Source organism: Nicotiana attenuata, unplaced genomic scaffold (genome assembly GCF_001879085.1).
Source record: "Nicotiana attenuata strain UT unplaced genomic scaffold, NIATTr2, whole genome shotgun sequence".
Classification (NCBI taxonomy): Eukaryota; Viridiplantae; Streptophyta; class Magnoliopsida; order Solanales; family Solanaceae; genus Nicotiana; species Nicotiana attenuata.
In genome coordinates, this window is record NW_017673883.1 from 81,145 (window position 1) to 104,257 (window position 23,113).

At 37.5% G+C, this 23,113-nt stretch overlaps 2 protein-coding genes across 4 annotated transcripts; one reads left to right on the top strand and one right to left on the bottom strand.

The window, feature by feature from the left end:
- Positions 1–8,819: 8,819 nt before the first annotated feature.
- Positions 8,820–10,774, top strand: LOC109217540 (anaphase-promoting complex subunit 13-like). Its single transcript, XM_019381801.1, has 3 exons — positions 8,820–8,963; positions 9,547–9,600; positions 10,291–10,774. Exons 1-3 carry the CDS (start codon positions 8,882–8,884, stop codon positions 10,350–10,352), a joined length of 198 nt encoding a protein of 65 aa, XP_019237346.1. The 5' UTR covers positions 8,820–8,881; the 3' UTR covers positions 10,353–10,774.
- A 3,808-nt stretch (positions 10,775–14,582) lies between these two features.
- Positions 14,583–22,002, bottom strand: LOC109217539 (transmembrane protein 64-like). Of its 3 annotated transcripts, none has more exons than XM_019381800.1 (5): positions 21,729–21,998; positions 16,355–16,623; positions 15,566–15,802; positions 15,239–15,456; positions 14,583–15,143 (listed from the first exon to the last, which is right to left on the bottom strand). In XM_019381800.1, exons 2-5 carry the CDS (start codon positions 16,604–16,606, stop codon positions 14,894–14,896), a joined length of 957 nt encoding a protein of 318 aa, XP_019237345.1. In that variant the 5' UTR covers positions 16,607–16,623; positions 21,729–21,998; the 3' UTR covers positions 14,583–14,893. The 3 variants fall into 3 exon arrangements, with proteins under 3 accessions (XP_019237345.1, XP_019237344.1, XP_019237343.1); XM_019381799.1 differs by having other exon boundaries at positions 21,760–21,997; XM_019381798.1 differs by lacking the exon at positions 16,355–16,623 and having other exon boundaries at positions 21,760–22,002.
- Positions 22,003–23,113: the final 1,111 nt, after the last annotated feature.

Genomic DNA, 23,113 nt, shown 5'->3' on the forward strand with positions numbered 1-23,113 from the left:
ATGCGTTACGAGTTAGCCTCGGCGCGATGTTGATGCAGGACCGTAGGGTGATTGCCTACGCATCCAGACAGCTGAAGGTGCATGAGAAAAACTATCCTGTCCACAACCTTGAGCTAGCAGCTATTGTTCATGCCTTGAAGATATGGCATCACTATTTGTACGGCGTTCCTTGTGAGATCTACACTGATCACCGGAGTTTGCAGCATCTGTTCAAGCAGAAAGATCTTAATTTGCGTCAGAGGAGGTGGTTAGAGCTGCTTAAGGATTATGACATCACCATTTTGTACCAACCTGGAAAGGCCAATATGGTGGCCAATGCTTTGAGTCGTCGCGCAGAGAGTTTGGGGAGCTTAGCTTATCTACCAGCAGCAGAGAGACCCATGGAGTTGGATGTTCGGGCCTTAGCCAATTAGTTTGTGAGATTGGATATTTCTGAGCCTAGTCGAGTATTGGCTTGTGTGGTCTCTCGGTCTTCTCTTTATGATCATATCAGGGACAGTCAGTATGATGACCCCCATCTGCTTGTCCTTAAGGACACGGACCAGCACGTTGATGCTAAGAAGGTCACTATTGGGTATGATGGTGCATTGAGGATGCAAGGCAGGCTATGTGTGCCTAATGTGGACGGTTTGCGTGAATTGATTCTTCAGGAGGCTCACAACTCGCGGTACTTTATTCATCCAGGTGTCGTGAAGATGTATCAGTACCTGAGGCAGCATTACTAGTGGAGAAGGATGAAGAAAGAAATAGCGGAGTATGTTGCTCGGTGCCTAAATTGCCAACATGTGAAGTATAAGCATCAGCGGTCGGGTGGGTTGCTTCAGAAGTTAGAGATTTCAGAGTGGAAATGGGAGCGGATCACTATGGATTTCATTGTTGGGCTCCCACGGACTCAGCGGAAGTTTGATGCAGTAATTGTGGATAGGCTGACCAAGTCAGCTCACTTCCTTACTGTGATGACTACCTATTATTTTGAGCAGCTGGCTCGAGTTCATATCCGCGACATTGTCAGACTTCTTGGCGTGCCGGTATCTATCATCTCTGACTGGGGTACGCAGTTTACATCACGGTTTTGGAGAGAGCCATACAGCATGAGTTGGGTACTCAGGTGGAGTTGAGCACAGCATTTCACCCTCAGACGGACGGGAAGTCCGAGCGCACTATTCAGATTCTTGAGAATATGCTATGTGCGTGTGTGATGGAGCTTAGAGGTTCTTGGGATCAGTTCTTGTCACTTGCGGAGTTTTCCTACAACAACAGTTATCAGCCCAGCATTCAGATGGCACCGTATGAGGCTCTGTATGGTAGGCGGTGTCGTTCCCCAGTGGGTTGGTTCAAGCCGGGCGAGGCCAGATTATTGGGTACGGACTTGGTTAGGATGCCTTGGAGAAGGTTAAGGTGATTCAAGATAGACTTCGCACGGCCCAGTCCAGTCAGAAGAGTTAGGAGGACCGGAAGGTTCGCGATATGGCATTCATGGTTGGAGAGCGGGTCTTACTCCGAGTTTCGCCTATGAAAGGCGTTATGAGGTTCGGAAAGAGGGGCAAGCTGAGCCCAAGGTTTATTGGTCCCTTTGAGGTGTTGCGGCGAATTGGGGAGGTTGCTTATGAGCTTGCCTTACCTCCCAGCCTAGTACGAGTCCATCCGATATTTCATGTTTCGATGCTCTAGAGGTATCACGGCGATCCGTCTCTTGTGTTGGATTTCAGGTCAGTCCAGTTGGACAAGGATATATATTATGTTGAGGAGCCAGAGGCTATTTTGGACAGGCAGGTTCGAAAGATGAGGTCAAAGAACATTGCATCAGTAAAGGTTGGCGGGGTCAGCCTGTGGAGGAGGCGACTTGGGAGACCGAGCAGGATATGCGCAGGTGTTATCCTCATCTTTTCACCACTTCAGATATGTCTCTATGCTCATTCGAGGATGAACGATTGTTTTAAGAGAGGGAGGATGTAATGACTCGGCCGGTCGTAGTGACAAACAGCTCAATCAATAGCCGACATGTTTATCCAAAAAGAATTCAGATGAAAAATTATATTACCTCATTTTGATTTCTGATCTACTTGAAATTTAGTTTTGAGATTTAGAGCCCCGATCCCCTATAAACTGCCTTCCCCATATCTATTTCTACTGTTGTGACTTGCCGGGAGGTTTCGTTTTGGGTTTTTGGAGTGTTTTTGGACACTTAGTCCCTAAATGGGAGCTTAAGCCTTAAGATTTGGACCATAGTTAGAACTGTGTGAAGACGACTCAGGAATGGAGTTTCGTTGGGTCCGTTAGTTTGTTAGGTGATTTTGGACTTAGGGGCGTGTCCAGATTGTGTTTTGGAGGTCCGTAGCTCATTTAGGCTTGAAATGGCGAAAGTCTAATTTTTGGAGATTTGGACCGGTACTGGAATTTTTGATATCGGGGTCAGAATCTGATTCCGAAAGTTGGAGTAGGTCAGTAATGTTGAATATGACTTGTGTGCAAAATTTGAGATCATTCAGACATGGTTTGATAGGTTCCGGCATCGGTTGTGGAAATTTAAAGTTTCAAGTTCATAAAGTTTAGATTGGAGGGTGATTTGCGTTTTTGGCATTGTTTGATGTGATTTGAGGGCTCGACTAAGTTTGTATGGTGTTTTAGGATTGGTTGGTATGTTTGGTTGAGGTCCTGGGGGCCTCGGTTGTATTTCAGATGCTCAACGGGTTGAAATTGGGACTTATGCAATTGCTGAAGATTTTTGGTGCTGGTGTAATCGCACCTGCGAAGTGGCCACCGCAGGTTCGAGCCCGCAGAAGCGGAATTTGGATCTCAGAAGCGACTTGAAGTGAGCGAAGCTGAGTCTGCAGGTGCGAAGATATTCGCGCACCTGCGATGGTCGTAGAAGCGGAGAGTAGGGCGCAGGTGCGAGTTTGGGTCCGCAGGTGAGATGTAATTTCCGCACCTGCGATATGCGCAGATGCGGTCAATGGTCGCAGAAGCGGAGGAAGCTGGAGTAGGTGATTTCCGCAGGTGCGGAGTTTTAGCCGCAAATGCGGTACCGCAAAAGCGTGTAATTGGCCGCATTTGCGATTTAACTTGCAGAAAAAAGGGAAAAATCGAGGGTTTGATTTATTTCTCCATTTTTGGACTTGGGAGCTTGGAAATTAGCGATTCTTTGAGAGATTTTCAGAAAGAGCTTTGGGGTAACGATTCCTTACTTGATTTTGGTTATATTCATTAATCTACCGTTGTTTTCTTCATTTAATTAAGGAATTTGAATGAGAAAGTTGGGAAATGGGGGAAAAGTTCCCTAACCAAATTTCTGAGTTTTGCAGTGGGATTTAGACATCAGATTTGGATAATTTTGGTACGAGTGAACTCGTGAGTGAATGGGTGTTCATATTTGGTAACTTTTACTCGATTCCGAGACGTGGGCCAGGGAGGTTTTTTTGGGCGATTTTCCAATTTTTTGCCTTAGCTTTGATTTCATTAGTTAGATTAGTTTCTTGTAAATATATTTATGCTATGTAATTGATTTGGCTAGATTTGGGTCATCCGGAGCCGGATATTCGCGGAAAGATTATTATGACAGATTGATTTGAGCTTGGTTCGAGGTAAGTGGCTTGCCTAACCTTGTGTGGGGGAATTCCCCTTAGGATTTGGTACTGTTTTAATATGTGAGCGTCGTGTACGTGAGGTGGCGAGTACGTACACAGGCTATTTATTGTAAAAGTCCGTTTTTCACTAAGTCATAGCCTTTTTTTCCTTATTTGAACTACACTAGCATATGTAATTATCCTGTTTAGTTTAGATTAGCATGCCTACGTGTTTTAACTGCCTATCTGAACTCTGTGCAGCATGCTTAGTGAAATTTCCTACTTTCATTAACTTGAACTTAGTCGAAACTGTAGGTTTTTTTGTTGTATCTGTTATTTCTATTGGTTGAGCTACATATTTACTTTGGGACTACGGAACGGTATTCCGGGAGATCCCCCAGTACTGCATATTTACTTTGGTACTACGGAATGGTATTTCGGGAGACCCCCCAGCACTGCATATTTACTTTGGGACTATGGAATGGTATTCCGGGAGATCCCCCTGCACATTTACGTTTGGGACTACGGGATGGTATCCTGGAAGATCCCCTATTGTTATCATTGTGTTCTGAGCCGTTGTCTTTCAACTCTATTCCTGTTAGATTTCCGTATTTATTTTACTGTGATATTTCATTCGGTCTTATTTCACTATATTTATACCAGCAGGGCCCTGACCTGATCTCGTCACTACTCGATCGAGGTTAGGCTTGGCACTTAATGGGTACCGTGGTGGTGTACTCATGCCCTTTCCTGCACATGTTTTTCGTGTGCAGATCCAGGTTCATCTTACCAGCCTCATCACTAGTTGCAGTCATTGCTACTTATTGGAGACTTCAAGGTACATCTGCCCGCGCCCGCAGATCCTCGGAGTCCCCCTCTATCCCCCCTCCCCCCACCCCATGTTCATTTCTCCTTCTTTCTGTAGAAATGATATATAGAACAGTTAAGACTTCTTAGTAGCTTGTGACTTACGGTATTCCGAATTTTGGGAATTGTTTGGTACATTTCAAAGGTGATAATTATATATGTCGAGTGTTATTCAGTTGCTTATTAGATATTTATTACTGTTAGTAGTTAATGTTCATGCTTTTATTCCATTTCCGCAAAGTGTTAGGCTTACCTCGTCGTAGAGACTAGGTGCCGTTACGACAACTCACGGAGGGAGAAATTGGGTCGTGATAAAATTTATGTATGGTACAACAACATACAAATTAAAAATAAATTTTATACAATTAATTATATAATATACAACTTATTTATAACTTATCCACAACTTTCATACATCATTCTTATAAATACAACTACAATATCATACCATTTAAATACAATTTCCTTATAAATTTTACACAATATGTCTTCTGTATGTATTTTGTTAAAGATTTGTATATATTTTGTATGTAGTGTGTTCTTCTTCCTCTCTAAAATTTTAATCAAAATTTTCTCTTTTAATACAATTTTGATACATATCAACAACTTTTTGTAAAAAGATAGTATTTATAACTTAAATACAAATTTCATACAACGATTCATACATTATACAACTATTTTTAAATTTTTAAATAAAAAAATATATAACTGCAACAAAATACAACTTAATACAATTTAGGCAAAATAACCTCCAAGCCACTTAAACTTGTACTCATTTGTCAACCCGGTACAGAAACTTTGTGCTTTCCGATTTGAACACCCCAACTCAACTATTTGCACATCAATAGACACACTCAGTTGAGCGTGTTTCTCAGTCGCGATAACATAATTGACACGTCACTTAATTAGCCCCTTATAGTCTGACATGTGTAATTTGTGGGTCTTACTTTTTTAATAATCAATTTACCAAATGCTACTCAAAATACCCCATATTCAACGGGTTCTACCATCTCCACTGAAACCATATACCACCTCCTCTTCTTTTTTTCCCGATCTCCGATCCAGCATACCAACAGCAATACCGCTGCTAACACTGCCACCATCTTTCCTATGGGAAACCTACAATCCCTTTTCTAAACATCAAAACTAAAATCCAGAAATGAAAAACATGAAGAAGAAAGAAAAAATCTTAATAAAATTTGAAACCCAAATGCCAAGATAAAAGAAAAATCGCTTTTGCTCAAGTTTTCTCATCTTCAAATCTAGTCCTTTGTAAATCAGAAACAATGAGTCGATTTGACCGGGTCAATTTACCGGAAAATATTTTTGGCCGGAAAAGAATTGTAACGCTCATATCTATACTCTGATTGTTGGAAGATCTATTCTTTCTTAAAATTGGAAGGTGATTTCGGAGTAGCTTAATTAGTTATTTGCATCGTATTTGATGAAAAATAATCTCAATACTTGACTTATTGAGGAGAAAAGAGTGGGGAGATGAAGGGGGAAAGAACATGAAAGTTGGAAGAGAATTTTAATTAGGGAGAGGAAGATGAAAGGGAAATGGGGGATAAGGGGGGACGAGAATTCTGGAAAAGAAGAACAGAACGTGGGAAGGGGAGGTGGGGGATGGGAAGAACAGTGAAGGGAGAAGGGGACGAGTCACATGAATTTTGTTTTACTTTTTGTCTTATCTTTTCATTTTTAATTCTATTTATGTTTTAGTATTTTTTTTTTTTTTTTACATAAACAGATTGAATTTACGCGCCTAATTTGCGTGAATTACACACAGCATTGCCATATCACACATGATATTGCCACAAAAGCATACAACGGTCAAATGTATCTATTAATATGCAAATAGTTGAGTTGGGGTGGTCAAATGGGAAAGCACAAAGTTTCTGTACCGGGTATATAATTATAATACAACTTTAATACAATTTCGTAAGTATATTGTATGTCATGTCTTCTTCTTCTTCTTCGAATTTCAATATAAAATTCAGCCAAAATCAAGTCTGATCTTTACCAAACAAATAATGGTTTTTGATAATCCAAATTCGAATTCAAAGTTTCAAAGCTTTTTAGTGGTTGTCAATGATGGAGAGTCAAACACCTTCTAAATTTATTGATTGACAATTTCAATTTGAACACCAATTGTGGAACATGAAAGGAAAATGCTAAGTTAAAATTCTATGGAGTAAAATGATTGAAATCCATTGATAAATTCCATTAAAAATATATTCAACGTGAAAGGATAAAAAGTAGAGAACATCAAAGAAAGAAAAATTTGGGGAAGAACAAAGAATGAGAGAGAGAGAGAGAGAGAGAGAGAGAGAGAGAGAGAGAGAGAGAGAGAAAGAGCATGATAGAGACACGGAGAGAGAGCACAGGAGAGAGAAGAGGGATGGGAAATAACTGATTCCTTCTTCTAATATAAAAGGATACTTATTTAAAACTAATTTGTATATAATTGGTAAATTGTATATGACCATTTAATTAAGTTAAAACTTGATTAGGGATGGTAATAAAGTCCTGTTGCGGAAATCTAGTACTAATACGGATGCACTCAAGCCCAAATCCCTTGGTAGTTCATTTCATACTCTCACATTTCAATCGCTTTTTGGCCCGTCGAAAGTTCTTAGCCCGAATTGATTGAAGTAACACAAACCCCATACTTGTTCCTCCATTTCTTCTCCGGTGAAATCGACTCGTAAGTTGTAAGTTCCCCTCTTTCTCTCTCCAGAACTTTCCGAATTAACTTTTTAGCATGATAGAGATTTCCAATTTTATTTTCTTAGTTTTTGGTGATCATTTATAGGGTTTATGCCTGGTAGTAAAATCAGTTGTTGTTTGCTATTTTTTTTAGGATCTTTAAATTCTAAAACTCCAATTCTCTCTTTAGATTCTTTGATCTTAGCTATATCTGGGAGACAAAAGAGTATTCGTATTCTCAGTATATGTTTTCGAACTTAATGCCTATCGGGTATCTTTGGAGATGAAATCATGGTGCTCCCTCTGTAAAAAACCAACGGTTTTGGTTAGCCCAAAAGTATACCAGTTTGACAAACAATAAGGACTTTTAGTTCTCCAAGTCAAAGAAGGATGGATTTTGACTTTTAGCCCAAAGATATGGAACTGTTCTGGGACTTTAATTTGATACTTTTCGCATACATGTGGATTTTCCTGTTTGAGTTTCTGTCATCTAACTAGAGATTTCATCTTTGAAATGGACAGCAAAGCAAGGGCGGCTCCGTAAAATTGGTGGCCTAAAGCCAAACTTTAATAAGAGGCTTATACTTTTTTTATTAGTATGTATACACACATATATGCAAAAAAATTAATCTTGCCATTTTTTTCATACTTGTTTATAGCATATATTCTTAAATGACATAGTCTTTAACTTCACATAGTAATATTATTATTTATATTAGAAATTTTTTTTTAAATAAATGAGATATTAGACATGTATTTTCAATATGTTACCTCTGATATTGTTGTAGAAACTATATTTACTAATATGAAGATTTAAGTAGTTTAATTCAAAGTTTTAAAAATATTTTTACTGTTTAAGAGTTGAGATCTTTCTTTCTTTTTTACAATTTTTTTGTACTTTATTATTTTTCTACAAACATTAATATTGTCTAATATAAGTCTCACTTAAAATAAGGCAACAATGACAAGGGCATTAAAGGCAGCGAGTTTGTCATTCAGTTACCAAATGTGAATGAAGCTGGTTGAACAGTACGTTTATAGTGGGTCAGTAGTCTATAAATAATTGTTGATTGTCAATGAGGGGCAGCTTAACAAAACTGGTGGCCTAAACCAAAATATATTAAAAAGACCCTGAAACGTCTTTTCTAAAATTCATATAATATTGAGACACAAAAAAAACCTACATGACTTTGATATAGTGATGAGAGCACAACTCATGATGTATGAGTTAGGCGCGCGTCATATGGTATTGAATTCTTCCCTTAAGTGAAAATGGTAAAGGGTGAGCCCATTATTCATCATGTTTTTGAACCTTGCGACATTTGCCTCGGGGAGTTTTCTTAGTTAAAAAAGATGAGACACAAAAGAACTTGCTTTCTGGTATGTGGTTCAATCAAATGTGACCAAAAGAAATAGTTAATTTAGAGAATTGGAGTTAGAAATTAGAAAGTAAAATCGTAAAAACCATGAAAAAAGACTGTACATAAAGAAAGAAAAATAAAATTAATGAGAAGGTAAATATGTTATTTAATTTAGTGAGAAATTTTTTTTCCAATTAACTCACTCAATCTTACGTCTACCAAATGTTAAAAATTATTAAAATTTAAAATCTTTTATTAATAATTATATAAATATAAATTATAGAGTATATATTATATAATAATATAGTAGTACTTTTTATTTTTGAGGCCTTAATTATTTGGGGCCTAAGGCAAGCCCTAGAGCCGCCCTTGCAGCAAAGCATGGCAGAGCAAATCCTGAGCTTAGGAGTCCTCATAGATATTGTGGATGAGGAATGGATGCGAGATACTTTGCCTGAAGATGGTATTATCCTCTTTCACCTATTTAATTTAATACTATCAATCAATCAACTTTGCTTCAATCCCAAATTAATCGGAATCGGCTGCATCACTCTTATTGAAACTTGGAACTAGATCGGTGGTAAGTGCTTTGTCTCACTTCTGTTTGACAGCAAGATGCCAAGTCGTGCATCACACATGGAACTCTATGTTGAAGAGAGCAGTATAAACGATAAATAATTCACTTAATTATAAATTTTTTTCAATTCAGTTGTCCGTATAATATTTGATTATATTTCTAGTTATTATTCTTGAATTGCATTTTTAGTTTTTAGTTTTCTTCTTAATTTGCACTTTCCTTTATAAAATCCTGCAGAGTTATTGAGCTCCTTTTTTTTTTTCGCCTTTTAATATGAATCATCTGTTTCACTCTAGTAAGGTCCATTCATTCCAGTACTAAATAACTATCATATGTGGCAAATTAGGGATTCGTTTTATAATTTTCTGTCTCATACTTTCATTTTGCATTTATATTTTACCCCAACTACCTTAGAATTGATGCATAGTAGAATTTACCGTTGTTGCTTTTAATTGGTCTATTACTGCAGATCTCCCATTACCACCCGTACTACTTCCAAAGACTGACGACAATGAAGACTCAAGTAAGTATTTTTTTATTCATACACTTGGAAAAATATTGAACGTGGGAGTGATTTATCACTTAATCATTTGTTTAAAAGTGTATGTTGTTTATCGCCAAGGACTGTTAGAACAGAATGCTATTATATGGCCTCTACCATAGTGTCCTAGATAGGGACTACTTTTAACATACAAGTTCCTTGGTGTGGTTATGTCGGTTGTAGGCAGAAAGCTGAACTTTATATTCATCTTTGCAAGCCTGATTGCCAAACATTTCTAAAGTTTAATCTAGCCTCTGTTCGATCCACGATTGGTGTTTGCTGAAAGGTTTCCGTTCTCTGTCGTGTTGAACCCCTTATACCGTACATCACTTCATGATCTCATCATGTGGATTTGCTTATAAGCATTTGATGAGATGTAATGAGAAGAACTTGAAGGCTATAGTTAGGTTATTTCTGAAATGGGCTTCGGCACTAATGGGATCAGGAATATCTATACATGATCCAATTTTAATATTTCCTGGTTCACTCACATTTTGTTGAGTTATGATATCAGGAATATTACATATTAATGAGTTAACAGATCAGAATTACTATGTTTTCAATGTTGCTCATCCGAGGAATTCTTGCCATGTTTAATTTGTTGGTTATTTTCATGTTGGCTACTTCCTATCGGTTCTCATTTTTGGATGATTGATTTATATCCTTTTGCAGATCAAGAGGCTCAAAAAGTTGATGGGGATACATGGCATGACCTTGCATTGGGAAATCCATGACATTAACGATCAAGCTTGTGAATTGGATTTCCAAAGATTGTCAATTTGTCGTCATTTGTAAGTAAATTGCAAGTATTGCTAGTCATGTACTTGATTAGCATTGAACGTCGTATCAAAACTAATTTCAACTGATCGTTCTCTCGATATGTTTGTCAATGGTCATCTTTGGAGTGATCCACTTAGTAGTCCTGGCAATCTATGCTCTCTAGTGGGTAATAGATCCAGGAATGCTAGCATGTTAGTGGATGTTAAGGTCATTCCTCCTGATAGTTCATACCAAATTGACTGTCTTGTTGTATTTGTAATTTTACTATATATATGGCATAAATTTTACTATTTGGCAGTTTATATACGTAGAAACGAAACTCAGATGTATCAGAACTGTCAAGATATAAAAGATGCAACCTTCTGCATTTGCAACAGATCAATGGGATCCGAATTTGAGCTTTTGTCTAATATATTGAGATTCGCCATTGGAACCAAATTTCAACTAGAGACCAAGGAATAGTCCTTCCGCAGCAAGTGATCTAGTCTACCGTTTTGCTTTGACTTTACATTGGGGATTGTGAAGTAGGTATAATACTTGTTATGACGCGGTGTTAAGGTTAACTTGGGTATGATTCTTTCCACCAAAATTTAGCAGATGTGATGAATTCCTAGCTTGTTTTGTCTTTACTAAAAGTTGAACCTTATTTTCTTTTTATAATTTCTCCCACTTCATCGACTGCTCATGCACTCTTGGGTGCGGTAGTCCCTAACATAGGTATTAGCATCTAATCTGCCTGAGCTCTTGGCAGTACCCTTCGCAACTTTACTACTTCTAACAACGACAATAACCCAGTAAAATCCTACGGGTGAGGGGTCTGGGGAGGGTAGTGTGTACGCATACCTTACCCCTTCTCCGATGGTGTAGAGAGATTGTTTTCGGTAGACCCTCGGCACAAGAAAACGAAAAAGACGAAAAAAGACAATATATCAGTACCATCAACAGAAACCATAGAAAACTTTACTACTTCGAAATAGGTAAAATGGTCTCTGAGCCACTTAAACTTGTACCTATTTGTCAACCCGGTGCAAAAACTTTGGGTTTTCCCATTTAAACATCCCAACTCAACTATTTACACATCAATAGACACCTCCAATTAGGCGTGTTTCTCGGTCACGATGACATAATCGCCACGTCACTTAATCAGCCTTTTATAGTTTGACATGCGTAATTGGTGGGTCCTACCTTTTTTTAATAAACCAATTTAACAAATGCTCCTCAAAATACCCCATCCTCAACGGGTTCTACCATCTCCACTGCAACCATATACCACCTGCAGCTTCTCTTCTTTGTTTTCAGAACTCTGATTCGGCATTCCAGCAGCAATACCGCCGCTAACACTACCACCATCTTTCCCATTGGAAACCTACAATCACTTTTCTATACATCAAAACTAAAATCCAGAAACGAAAAACATGAAGAAGAAAGAAAAAAATCTTAATAAACTTCTGAAACCCAAATGCCAAGATAAAAGAAAAATCACTTCTGCTTCAAGTTTTCTCATCTTCAAAGTAGTTTCTAGTCCTCTGTAAAATCAGAAACAATGAGTCGATTTAACCGGGTGTCTATTAACGCACAAATAGTTGAGTTGGAATGTTCAAATGGGAAAATTCAAAAAGTTTATGTACCTGGTTGACAAATGGATACAAGTTTAAGTGGGTCGGAGGCCATTTTGCATTCTAAATAAGTTAAAATGTTAGTAAAAATTACACGGGGCGCCCTGTTTGGTCGCCCCCATTTAACCTATACCCATTTTTTTTTAAAGTTTTAACTTTTACCCACTTTTTAAACAACTTCAGCCCCCTTTCTCCTCCTCCTTCGTTTTCTTCTTTCTTCTTCTACAACGATGACTTAAACATTGCTCTCTTTGATTAATGAAGCTAAAGCAAATATACTGAGGACTTCCACTTGGATTATTATAACATTAAAAATCCCAAATCAAGAGACAATAAAAGTTCTTTGAAATTTCACTGTCTCCCTCTTGGGTTGCTTTTGAATGATTCTTCTTCTCTCCATTTTGAGTATCTCTTTTCTGTCAATTTTAAATTCCTATAGCTGATTTTATTTAATTACAGGCTCAATTAGCCAGTGTTGGACTTTCAAAAATCATAGCAGAACTTCGAAATATCACTGGTAAACCACAAACAGAGAAGAAAAAACATAACAAAATTGACTACTTCTCCACTCCTTTGCGTCGTTCCAAACGATCAAAAGGAGGTAATGAATCCAAGGTTGAGAAGAGCAAGGCTGCAGAGACTAATAAGCCGAAGAGGCCTACAACATGCTGAAGTTAATCAAATATAGAACAAAAACTTCAGCTCTAGAGCTGAAGTTCCCCAGTTACAAAGACAAAAACTTCAGCTCTAGAGCTGAAGTTCCCCAGTTACAAAACAAAAACTTTTCGCCAGTTACAAAACAAAAACTTCAGCTCTAGAGCTGAAGTTCGCCAGTTACAAAAACAAAAACTTCAGCTCTAGAGCTGAAGTTCCCCAGTTACAAAACAAAAACTTCAGCTCTAGAGCTGAAGTTCGCCAGTTACAAAAACAAAAACTTCAGCTCTAGAGCTGAAGTTCACCAGTTACAAAACAAAAACACAAAAACAAAAACTTCAGCTCTAGAGCTGAAGTTCGCGAGTTACAAAATAAAAACTTCAGCTCTAGAGCTGAAGTTCGCAAATTACAAAACAAAACTTCAACTCTAGAGCTGAACTTCTTGCCCGGCTACTAGAATGCTGAAGTTTTGCGTGATTGTCTTTGCTACTTCAACCCCGTATGCTGAAGTTATGCGAAAAAGCGGGTACGCTTGCAATTTTTTTTGCAAAGCGGGCACAAGTTAAAACGTGACACAAAAAGCGGGTATAGATACAAATGTCCCAAAATGTTAAATGTCTTTTTTTTTCATCTGGATGTGTCAAACAATTTTCAACTCAACAAATTATTTTAATCATCAAGGTATTCCAACTTTACTACCAAAAACATGAAAACTTTTTTAAATATATATTGAATATCTTTTAGAACTGAATAATGTAGAAACTACTAAAGATATTCTTTCAAGCTGAAAATCTAGATTAAAAAAATGTAGTAGTAACAGTTAGGAACTTAAAATTAGAGAAACGAAAATAAAGTAAAAAAAAATGCCAAAATTTCACGGTATAGCCAGTTTTCGGACTGGTCAATCAAAAATAGCTAGCGTTTACCAAGTCAATGAAAAATAGCCACCGTTTTGCTGCAATAGAGACCGGTCCAGCATAATATACTGGAGTTCGGTGCACTTGTGTATGAACTCCAGCATATTATGCTGGATCGGTATACTTTGCTGGCTCCAGTATAATATACTGGAGACTGGAGCACTGGTGCTCCAAACTCCAGTATATTATACTGGACCATTATACTTGCTGGAACTCCAGTATATTATGCTGGAGTTCTAGTGTATTTATGCTGGAACTCCATCATATTATGCTGGAGTTCCAGCATACTATCCTGGAACTCCAGTATAATATGCTGGAGTTCAAGTATACTTATGCTGGAACTCCAGCATAATATAACTGGTAGTACTTTCCGGGTTTTGGTAAACTGTAGTTTTCGCGTTCAGTANAATATACTGGAGTATTTTCCGGGTTTTGAACAGTGTTTTCGCTCAGATTTATCTTTACATAAAAGTGGCTAAATTTCGATTACTTTTGAAATTGGGCTATTTTTGAACGACCAATTGTAAATCTGGCTTTTTTTTAAAAAATCACCCAAAAAAATGCAACTAGATGACTAAAAGGAAAGATTTAGAAGCATAGGAAAGAAATGGGATTCTATCGACTTTCCATGATTTATACTACTATAAATTTGCATAATAACCACACAAATTCTTTCTTCAAGAGACTTGAACCTAAGATTTAATTGAGGTCTATACACTAAAATTGTTCATTTATATCCCCCGTTAAAAGTTCATGACAAATGTTCATAGTCGTTACCCCACTACCCAAAATGTCTCACATTAACCATAGAGTTCAATTATATGTACCAACAGTGTAAAAAATATTTTAACTTATTTTCACAGTATCAAATACTTGCACAAGCAGTCATTGAAGGCATATCTCATCATCTGCTGAACTTTGCCAACAAAACAAGCCTATGTTACCTTGATCTTTGGTGTAATCAGTTAGCCTTTCACAAATAATAGTTTCAATATACTAAAGACAAAAACAGGCTCATCCATTCTCAGGTAACCAATTGTTTTCTCTGTAACAAAGTTAGACTATCATTACTTGATGAAAGAATAGAATCAGTTAGTTAGACATCATAGCTTTATGCAAAACTTTTTCTTCTTTATTTTTTTTCCCTTTTGATTTTGTAATTACAAATATGGAAGGATATAAAAGGAGGCATCTGTGCTAAATTTATTTACACTAGGCTCCTTAGATATCCCATGCTGGAGACCCTTGTTACTAAAAGATGAAATATATTCCCTCCAACAGCATTTGGTAGGAAAGTTGTCCCTTCTTTCAATCCAAACGCATGATTTTACCACTGGGAAGCGGCCCCATTTCCAGCTTGCCATTGTCAAATACAGAGCCTTCACCCTCAATATCTTCAGCCCTTTCAAGTTCATCCAGTGTCCTCTTCGTATACACCGTAAAAACTACTGTTGTGATGATTGCTATGATGAAGGAACTTACATTATATACAATCTCAACTGGAGTCAGGTGGATGTTTCCGTATTGGACATCAGCAAATGTCTTTATTAGCCGACCACTACAAACAAATTGCAGGAAGAAAAAATTAATTGTACAAGGAATGACCATTTATTGATAGAAAGGGGTAGGGATAGGGATAGGCAGGGTTTTTACCTGTAGATGTATATAAAGGCTTCAGGAATCATTCCTGCTATTGATCCACATAAATAAGGCCAGAAACTCATGCTTGTAACTACTACTGCATAATTGAAGATTGTGTATGGGAATGGAGAAACCCTAAATAATGCAACCACACGAAATTGATGGAACCAACTTCCTTCTCCTGCCAATCTAACCAAGGTAGCCTGCCGAGGCCATCTCTTCAACCATTGCTGCACATGAGATCAAATATGCCATATGTAGGACAAGGAGGAAATGTAAATTGGCAAATGTTAAAATTGATGAATCAGTAGAGACTATATAAAACGTAACCAATCTTACATGAATTCTATCTCGGAAAAGCAAACCAATCAAGCATGGCAGGATCATCCCAATTGTTGTTCCAACCGTGATTATGACAAATCCGAGACCATATCCAAAGATCATTCCTGCGAGCCACATCGATGGTCCAGAAGGAAGTAGGACCACTGGAAAGAAAGCTAAAGAAGCTACAAGTACGAGGGCAAGAACTGGACGGCCAAATGCAGTGGATTCCCATTGTAGGAATGGAATGAGAACCTATGTAAAAAGAAACATTAAGAATCCGATACCACTATTAAATGACAGTGGTGGTCAAGTATTCGATGGTTTCAAGATGATAAAGCTAAGTACTGCATTGTAGGAACACAAAATAAGAAGGAAAATTGACTTTACTATGAAACTCTACTTCTAAAAAAAGAGAATAACCATTTGTTGCAACTTGCAAGAGCAGACGCCTTTGAAAGCTCCATCGAGACTCTTAAACATGGAAACTTGCACAGAATCATTTTCATTTACACCGTCCTTCTCATAACAACATGAAACATATAGAACTATTTTTTCTCGACTGCAAAAGTTCTTAAAATAAATAATTCAAAAGTGATTGTCCCTATTTTTAGACCTTGGTCGAAGTTTTTAAAGAAAGCTCTATTTTTGCGCCCTTGGAAAACAAGTACACGTGACTGATGCTCTTCTGAGTAGTGACACGACATAGGTTACATTAGAATGCAATGAATTTATTAAAATGAAATCTGATACATGCTAATTTGCCTACACAGGGCACAAAGGCATAAGCGAAGTGAGATGAAATACCTTCTCAAAAAGAAAGGGCAGTCCCCATTTTATGAAGATTACAAGAACGAATACTGTGATAGAACACCATATCATTGCCTTGAAACACCACACAGCAGACCGTTTTCTGGCTGGTAATTGAGACTCTAAATTATCTGCCTCAGCTATTCTAGGTTCATTTCTTATAACAAGCCTCACATACTCACTTTCTCTTATGCGACTCTCACTGTCCGCATTGGCTTTGGTTAAATCATCAGTTGAGTGTGGCTTCATAATTTGAGACCACGAACCTATCAAACACAAAGGCACATGTGCAATTTGAACACAACTTAAACACATTAACATCAATAAAATTCTCATCAAGGAAGAATAGGAGAACTCCATGCAATTTCAACATAAATTCCAAGAGCCATCACGATGCTGCATAATAAGGAAATGAAAATGGAAACGAGAAAAAAGAGTGATAAAGGTCCATCAGTATATAACTTCATTGTCGCCTCAAGTTAATTCAAATTAGTCCAACATTTGATTTCTAATTTATCAATAACACTAAACAATTCTTTCCTGGTCAAGAGAGAATTCCCAAGCCGCGGTTTGCGTTTTTCAATAATCTGAAAAAGGAATTACTGATAATCAGCTTATCCAATGATAAATACTTTGAACAAACGAGCACAAAGTGCTAGTGTGCTCCACATCTGTTGAAAGAATGGATTGTTGTCTCCTTATATAGCCATGGGCAAACCTCACCTATGAGCTAGATTATGGAGTTAAGTTAGGCACAAGATCCACGCCCACAAGGCTTTGGCTCAGTGGTATGAGTGCAACTTTAATGTGTGGGTTAGGCGCACGTCAAGAGTTCAAACTCTATTGCGAATAAAAGTCTGGTATTTAAGTGGAGAAGGATAAAGGGCGGTCCCATTATCCATCGAGTTTCAGACCGTGCGCCAAATGACACTCAATGATTTCTTGGTTATCAAAAGGAATTTTAAAAAAAAGGTCCAGCCCAAAATCAATTTTTTAACATGGTATTAGAGCCACATCCACCCTCTTGTTGTGTTTCCCCATGTTGGGCCCCACATTATGTTGTCCACGGTCCATTGAACAATCTTGGGCGTGGGGTTGTTCAGGTGTCTCATATTGGTTGAGAAAAGGGGTTGTTGTCTCCTTAGGCGGTCGTGGATAATACTCACCTCATTAGCTAGCTTTCGGGTTAGTGTCCATTTCTTAATGGGATTGAATGAGTAAAATAACTACAAGCCATTTAAGTTTCTATCATGGGTCAGTTAATATGGAAAGGCTAAGCGATTTGACACATACTCACACCAGGCACAACAGGAAAAAAGAACAACAAGAGTTTCCCACTGAAATTACACAAGTGTTAGAGGAGCATCAAGATGCTTTTAAGGGACCAAAGACCCGATCGATGCCAGATCGTGTTATAGCGTTGAAACCTTGGGGCTAAACCTCTGAGCATAAGACCCTATAGTTGTAGCAATTTTCAGAAAAATGAAATTGAGGAACTGGTTGCTAAAATGCTTAAGAATGGTTTCCTTCAACCTAGACATTCACCATTTATATCAGGACCTTTTGGTGAAAAAGAAGGATGGTTCATGGAGGCTTTGTTTTGACTATAGAAAGCTTAAGAAGGTGTGTGTGAAGGACAAATTTCTCATCCCTCTTATGGATGATTTTTCTTGATGAGTTGGCAAGATCAAGGCTATATACTCTAAGATAGATTTGAGGGATGGATATCATCAATCTAAGAAATCAACGGAAGCAGGAATCTGACTTTTGTAAAACAGGTTTTACGACCCAATCCATCAACGTTCAAGCCTCAAGGTAGTGTTCTTTGGTTGAATAACGTTCCAACCACATTTCAGAGCCTAATGAATCATAGTTTTTCAAAAATCAGCTTAGACAGTCCATATTGTTCTTTTTCCAATGGCGTATTAGTCTACATTTTCTCTTTAAAGGGTCAGATTAGCCACTTCAGTCAGACTCTGAAGATAGGAAGGCGGGAACAACTATTTACAAAGAGGTCACGTGTACTCGTTTTCTCAACTGAAGGTATGATAGATGGGCATATTATAACAGGAGGAGGTGTACCCACTGACCTATCTAATATAGATCATAGTCTCTCGGTCCAAACCTAAAAATCTCAAAGCATTGGAGGAGCTTCTAGGTTTCTAGGTCTCACTAGTTACTATAAAGGGTTTATAAAACCTTATGAGGAGATCAGTAAGTTTCTGAACAACCTCTTGAAGAAGAATGCATGTACTTGCTGAAGAACCACAAAAAGGCATTGTGTGAACACATACAAGCCATGAGCAAGGCAGCAGTATCAATATTATCATACTTTCCCGGGACTTTGATACTAGAAACTGACACAAGATAGAAGGGTATGGAAGATTTCTTTACAATAAAAGGGAGGAAAAGACCCATTATATATCTTCAAAGAGAAAATCAATCAGAATAGAAAGCATGGAATATTTGCTGGAACAGAAGGCGACTAATCTTTCAACAGAAGGGGTGTGCTACATTGAGGCATAGGCTATGAGGTACAGTATAAGAAAGGCTCCGGAAATAGGGCTTTAGATGCCTTATATATGAGATGTAAAGACCAGGAGGAATCTATAGTATGTCCCTCATTATACTTGCATCTTATGATTCAAATGGAGAAGCCCAGCAGCTTGTAGCAGAACTGACTATACAACCTGATTGCAATCCAGGTTAAGCTCTTGGAGGTGAAATGTGAAGATACCAGAAGAGGATTTACACTAGAGTAAAAAGAGAAGAAAGATTGTGGAGGTTCTTCGCCAAACTCCAGTTGGGGCTCGTTCTTTTTTTTTTCCGACAAGGTACTGACTGAGGGTCACTCTAGCCAGATTAGTACACTGAAACAGATCTAGCTACTTTTCCATTGGGCTAAGATGAAGGAGAAGTATACAAGTTCTTGTCAAAATATCACTTGTCAGAGAACCAAGTCAGAAGCTATCCCCTACCATGTTTTACCGCAAACATCAACCATACCAGCTCATGCATGGAATTTATCTCAATGGATTTCATAAAGGTGTTCTCTCTTCCTAAAAGAAAGATGTTATACTGGTGAAGATGGATTGACAAAACATGGTTGTTTTTATTGCCTTGAAAATCCTTCCTACAGGAGGTATATAAGCTGCATGGCTTACCACAGTCCATCTCCATATATGAGGATCCTGGTTTTACTAGTTCATCTTTACAGAATCTATTCAAGGCAATGGAAACTGCTCTTAACATTTGTACAGCCTACCATTTGTAAACAAATGAATGAACGGATTAATAAGTGTTTAAAAGGCTACCACAAGGCAATGAAATCTCAAAGGTCAAAATAATGGTGTAACAAATAAATAAATAAATAAATAAATAAAAAGAAGACAAAGCAATGGTGTAAGTGGACTGTGCTGGCAGAATGATGGTACTACAACTACCACTCTGTTCTCAAGCGTACACCATCACACTTTGCCGGATATGGCTGTCCATTGGACAAGAGCAGCCTCCTTCCCTTTTACCAGCAGAACAAAATATGGTATAAAAGAAGATATGGTACAACAGAGACAACAAAATGATGCAGACAATCAAGGATAATCTGAATCAAGCCCAAGCAGAATGAAATATTTTACGTAGAAAGGAGGTTACAAGGGGTTTCAGAAATGGCACAGGTGTATCTAAAGTTACAATCCTATAGCCAATCTTGAACTTGAATCAACCTTTTCTTTTCTGTTTTTTCTTTTTGATATGCAATGCATGAGACGTGCACTCGGCCTAAAGGCGTCCTGGCAACTTGCATACAAAGATTCGACAGTTCACGCGGTTCTGCAATTCACACCAAGTATGGCATTTCGCTACGTTCTTCATGGATGCAAGAGCCAAGATATCTGTTGCCAAGAGTCGTTGAATCAACCTTCAAAAGAACATTAAGATGTATGCATAACATTACGATCCCTATGAAGCCTTTCGAGGCATACAAGCTGGCAGTACCTGCTAATTCACCTATGCATCCAGTGTTTGATATTTTCCAATTAAAGAAGATAGTAGGTTGTCACATACAGCCAGTTCCTTCAACCACTGGCCATCCTAGAGCGAACCCCATAAACTCCTTGAGAAACCCTTAGTCCCTTACACAGTCCATATAGGACAACTATTTAACTCAGTACCCTTCGTATGTGTAACCAGATTCCGTAGTGCACCCGTGAATGTTGATGCGGACATATAAGTAAGAACGGGCTTACCAAAAGTTGGCTCTAATACCATGTTGAAAATTCAGACATCCAATCCAAAACCTAAGACAATGGGTGGAGTAGGCAATACTTTTACAAAACCTTTTGTAACCCTTTAAACAATCCACACAGTACAACTATAAGGAACTGTCTTCGATGTCGTTGTAGGCTGGGAAGTTTAACTAAATTCTGGTACATTACCTCCCAAATGATCTTATCTCTCTATCACCTCTCCTTACCTTCTCTCTCTTTCTCATGTCCATCTTCTCAATTCTAGGACCAAGTTGGAGCAGGAAAGATATTTCCTTTTTTTGGTCACTGTAATCTTGATTGTTGATTGGGTTTATGAATTGCAATAACCTTGTAATCGATTCTCTTTGAATGAATAAAAATTTTCTTTGATTGCGCATTTACTTGCATAAATTACACTTTCTTAATGCAAATAATGCCACCATGGGCACTGCATGTATTAAGAGAAACTATTGATCAACTAAACAAAGCAAAATTCAAGGTGTAAGGCACTGTAAGACTCCATTCATCCTACTTATGCAAATCTTATGTTATGATCATTCGGAGTTATTCTAGCATAAAAATCTACACAGCAATATTTCTACAAAGAATTGATTTCTAGATATATAGCAAGTATTACAACCAGGGGCAGATCTAGGAGGCGCGCTGGAAAAGTAAACTGTATATACAAGGTCAAGATTATTTTTTAAGTATATACAATATATGTTGAATCCCCTTAACACAACCCAAGAGCTCTTCGTGTATTTACTTATTTATATTTGAATTCCCTTAGTGAAAATCCTTACCCCCCCCCCCCCCCCCCAACCAAGCCAAAACACATATATGTTGAACTAGTTGTGATCAGTTGCACAATTCTACTATATCTCTATACCCACTGCTTTATTCTAGCCAAAAACATCAAAGAAAAAAATTACTACAGTAGTTCTTTTTCGGAAAGCTGTTGGGTATTTTTTTTTAAATTAATTAACTGATAATTATCCATGTAACACTGCACATAAAGGTCAATAAAATAGGAAGCAAGTTAGCAAGGAAACAAGAAATAACCCATGGAATAAATAAACTATGAAGCTTTACAAATTGTAAAGAGAAGATCAGATAGAAAAACATACAGAATCAGAGAAGGGTAGAGAGAGAGAGTACAGTGGTTCTTAAAGAGAATTTCCGGCAGCCGGAGACGATGGAGGTTCCGGCGAGCACCACAGTGAGTGGGAATATTCTTCTCTCTCCGGTGGGTGACTCGCCGTTGGTACTACAATTCTGTATACTGCTGCTTTCTGATGTGTTCTCTCTTGGTTTGTTACTCTTTTCTCTTTTTTCCTGCATGCGGTTTTTCTTTTTCTTTTTTCCTATTTCGTGAATATATTGGGTAGCTCGTTGGCGTTCCAACCTGACTCTATTTATTTTTATTTTTATTTTCATGCGCCAACCTGACTTGACTTTTATTTTAATTGTTTTCTGTTTCTGAACTTAACGAACGCTGCATCCATTTCGAAATAAAGGTTTTCCGCCATCTCATTGCAAATGATGGTCTTATTTCTCCTTTTTCGAATTTAAATTTAAAAATATTATTTGGAAAATATGGAGAACTAGAGTATCACAAGACTGTGTTGTTTAGGAGAACTAGGCCGATGGTAAACAGTCTCTCTATTCCTTCGGGTAGGGGTAAGGTTTGCGAACTCACTACCCTCCCCAGACCCCACTTGTAAGATTTCACTGAATTGTTGTTGTTATTGTGTTGTTTAGCTTATTTCAATTAATTTCATCATAGTTTTAAATTAAAATGTAAGCAAAGTTGGCATTTGTTTACTATATATAAATAATTTATTCAAAATCCAATAAGCTGTCTTTTTAGAATTTAAAATCCATAAATTTAAAATTCTAACTCCTCGCCTTATATCTTGGCCGTATGTAGGTTATTAGGTTTATGTCCCCCTAATTAGTTAAGTATCATTTTAATTCATCTCATTTAGTTCTTTGATTGCTAGTTATAGCAAAGACAATTAATTAGTGTAACCACCATTATGATTGGATGTTAGGTTTATATTCCCTTTTTACACTTTTTAGCTAATAATTATTACTCCCTCCAATCCATAATAAGTGACCAATTTGCTTTTTTATTTTTGTCCAAAATAAGTGTCCATTTATATAATCAAGAAAAAATTCAATTTGTTTTTACAAAATTACCCTTATGTACATATTCCTAAAAAGTGTTCTTACTCCTTACATTAAATATTTAATTAAGCGTAATTTAGTCATATTAGGTATTTTTGTATAGAATTTAAGCAAATTGGTCACTTATTGTGGACCGGATGGAGTATATGAGGTTGGGGACATTTTCAATCTCTACTATTGCGGGAGATAAAAGACTGCGTGGATGAATTTAATTAAACAAACGGAAACAGTGAGAATATACTAAAGAGGGAGTTAACTAAGAATTTGAAGAAAGAAAAATCAATAAAAAGAGAGATTGAACTTATACTGAACACGTGCGATT

Excerpts from the sequence above, each read along its gene's own strand:
- LOC109217540 (XM_019381801.1), top strand. The coding sequence starts at position 8,882 with ATGGCAGAGCAAATCCTGAGCTTAGGAGTCCTCATAGATATTGTGGAT. Across the intron at positions 8,964-9,546 it reads AGATACTTTGCCTGAAGATG|ATCTCCCATTACCACCCGTA; the intron begins GTATTATCCTCT and ends CTATTACTGCAG. Across the intron at positions 9,601-10,290 it reads TGACGACAATGAAGACTCAA|ATCAAGAGGCTCAAAAAGTT; the intron begins GTAAGTATTTTT and ends ATCCTTTTGCAG.
- LOC109217539 (XM_019381800.1), bottom strand. The coding sequence starts at position 16,606 with ATGAAGCCACACTCAACTGATGATTTAACCAAAGCCAATGCGGACAGT. Across the intron at positions 15,457-15,565 it reads TTTTCCGAGATAGAATTCAT|CAATGGTTGAAGAGATGGCC; the intron begins GTAAGATTGGTT and ends TCTCATGTGCAG. Across the intron at positions 15,144-15,238 it reads GCCTTTATATACATCTACAG|TGGTCGGCTAATAAAGACAT; the intron begins GTAAAAACCCTG and ends ATTTGTTTGTAG.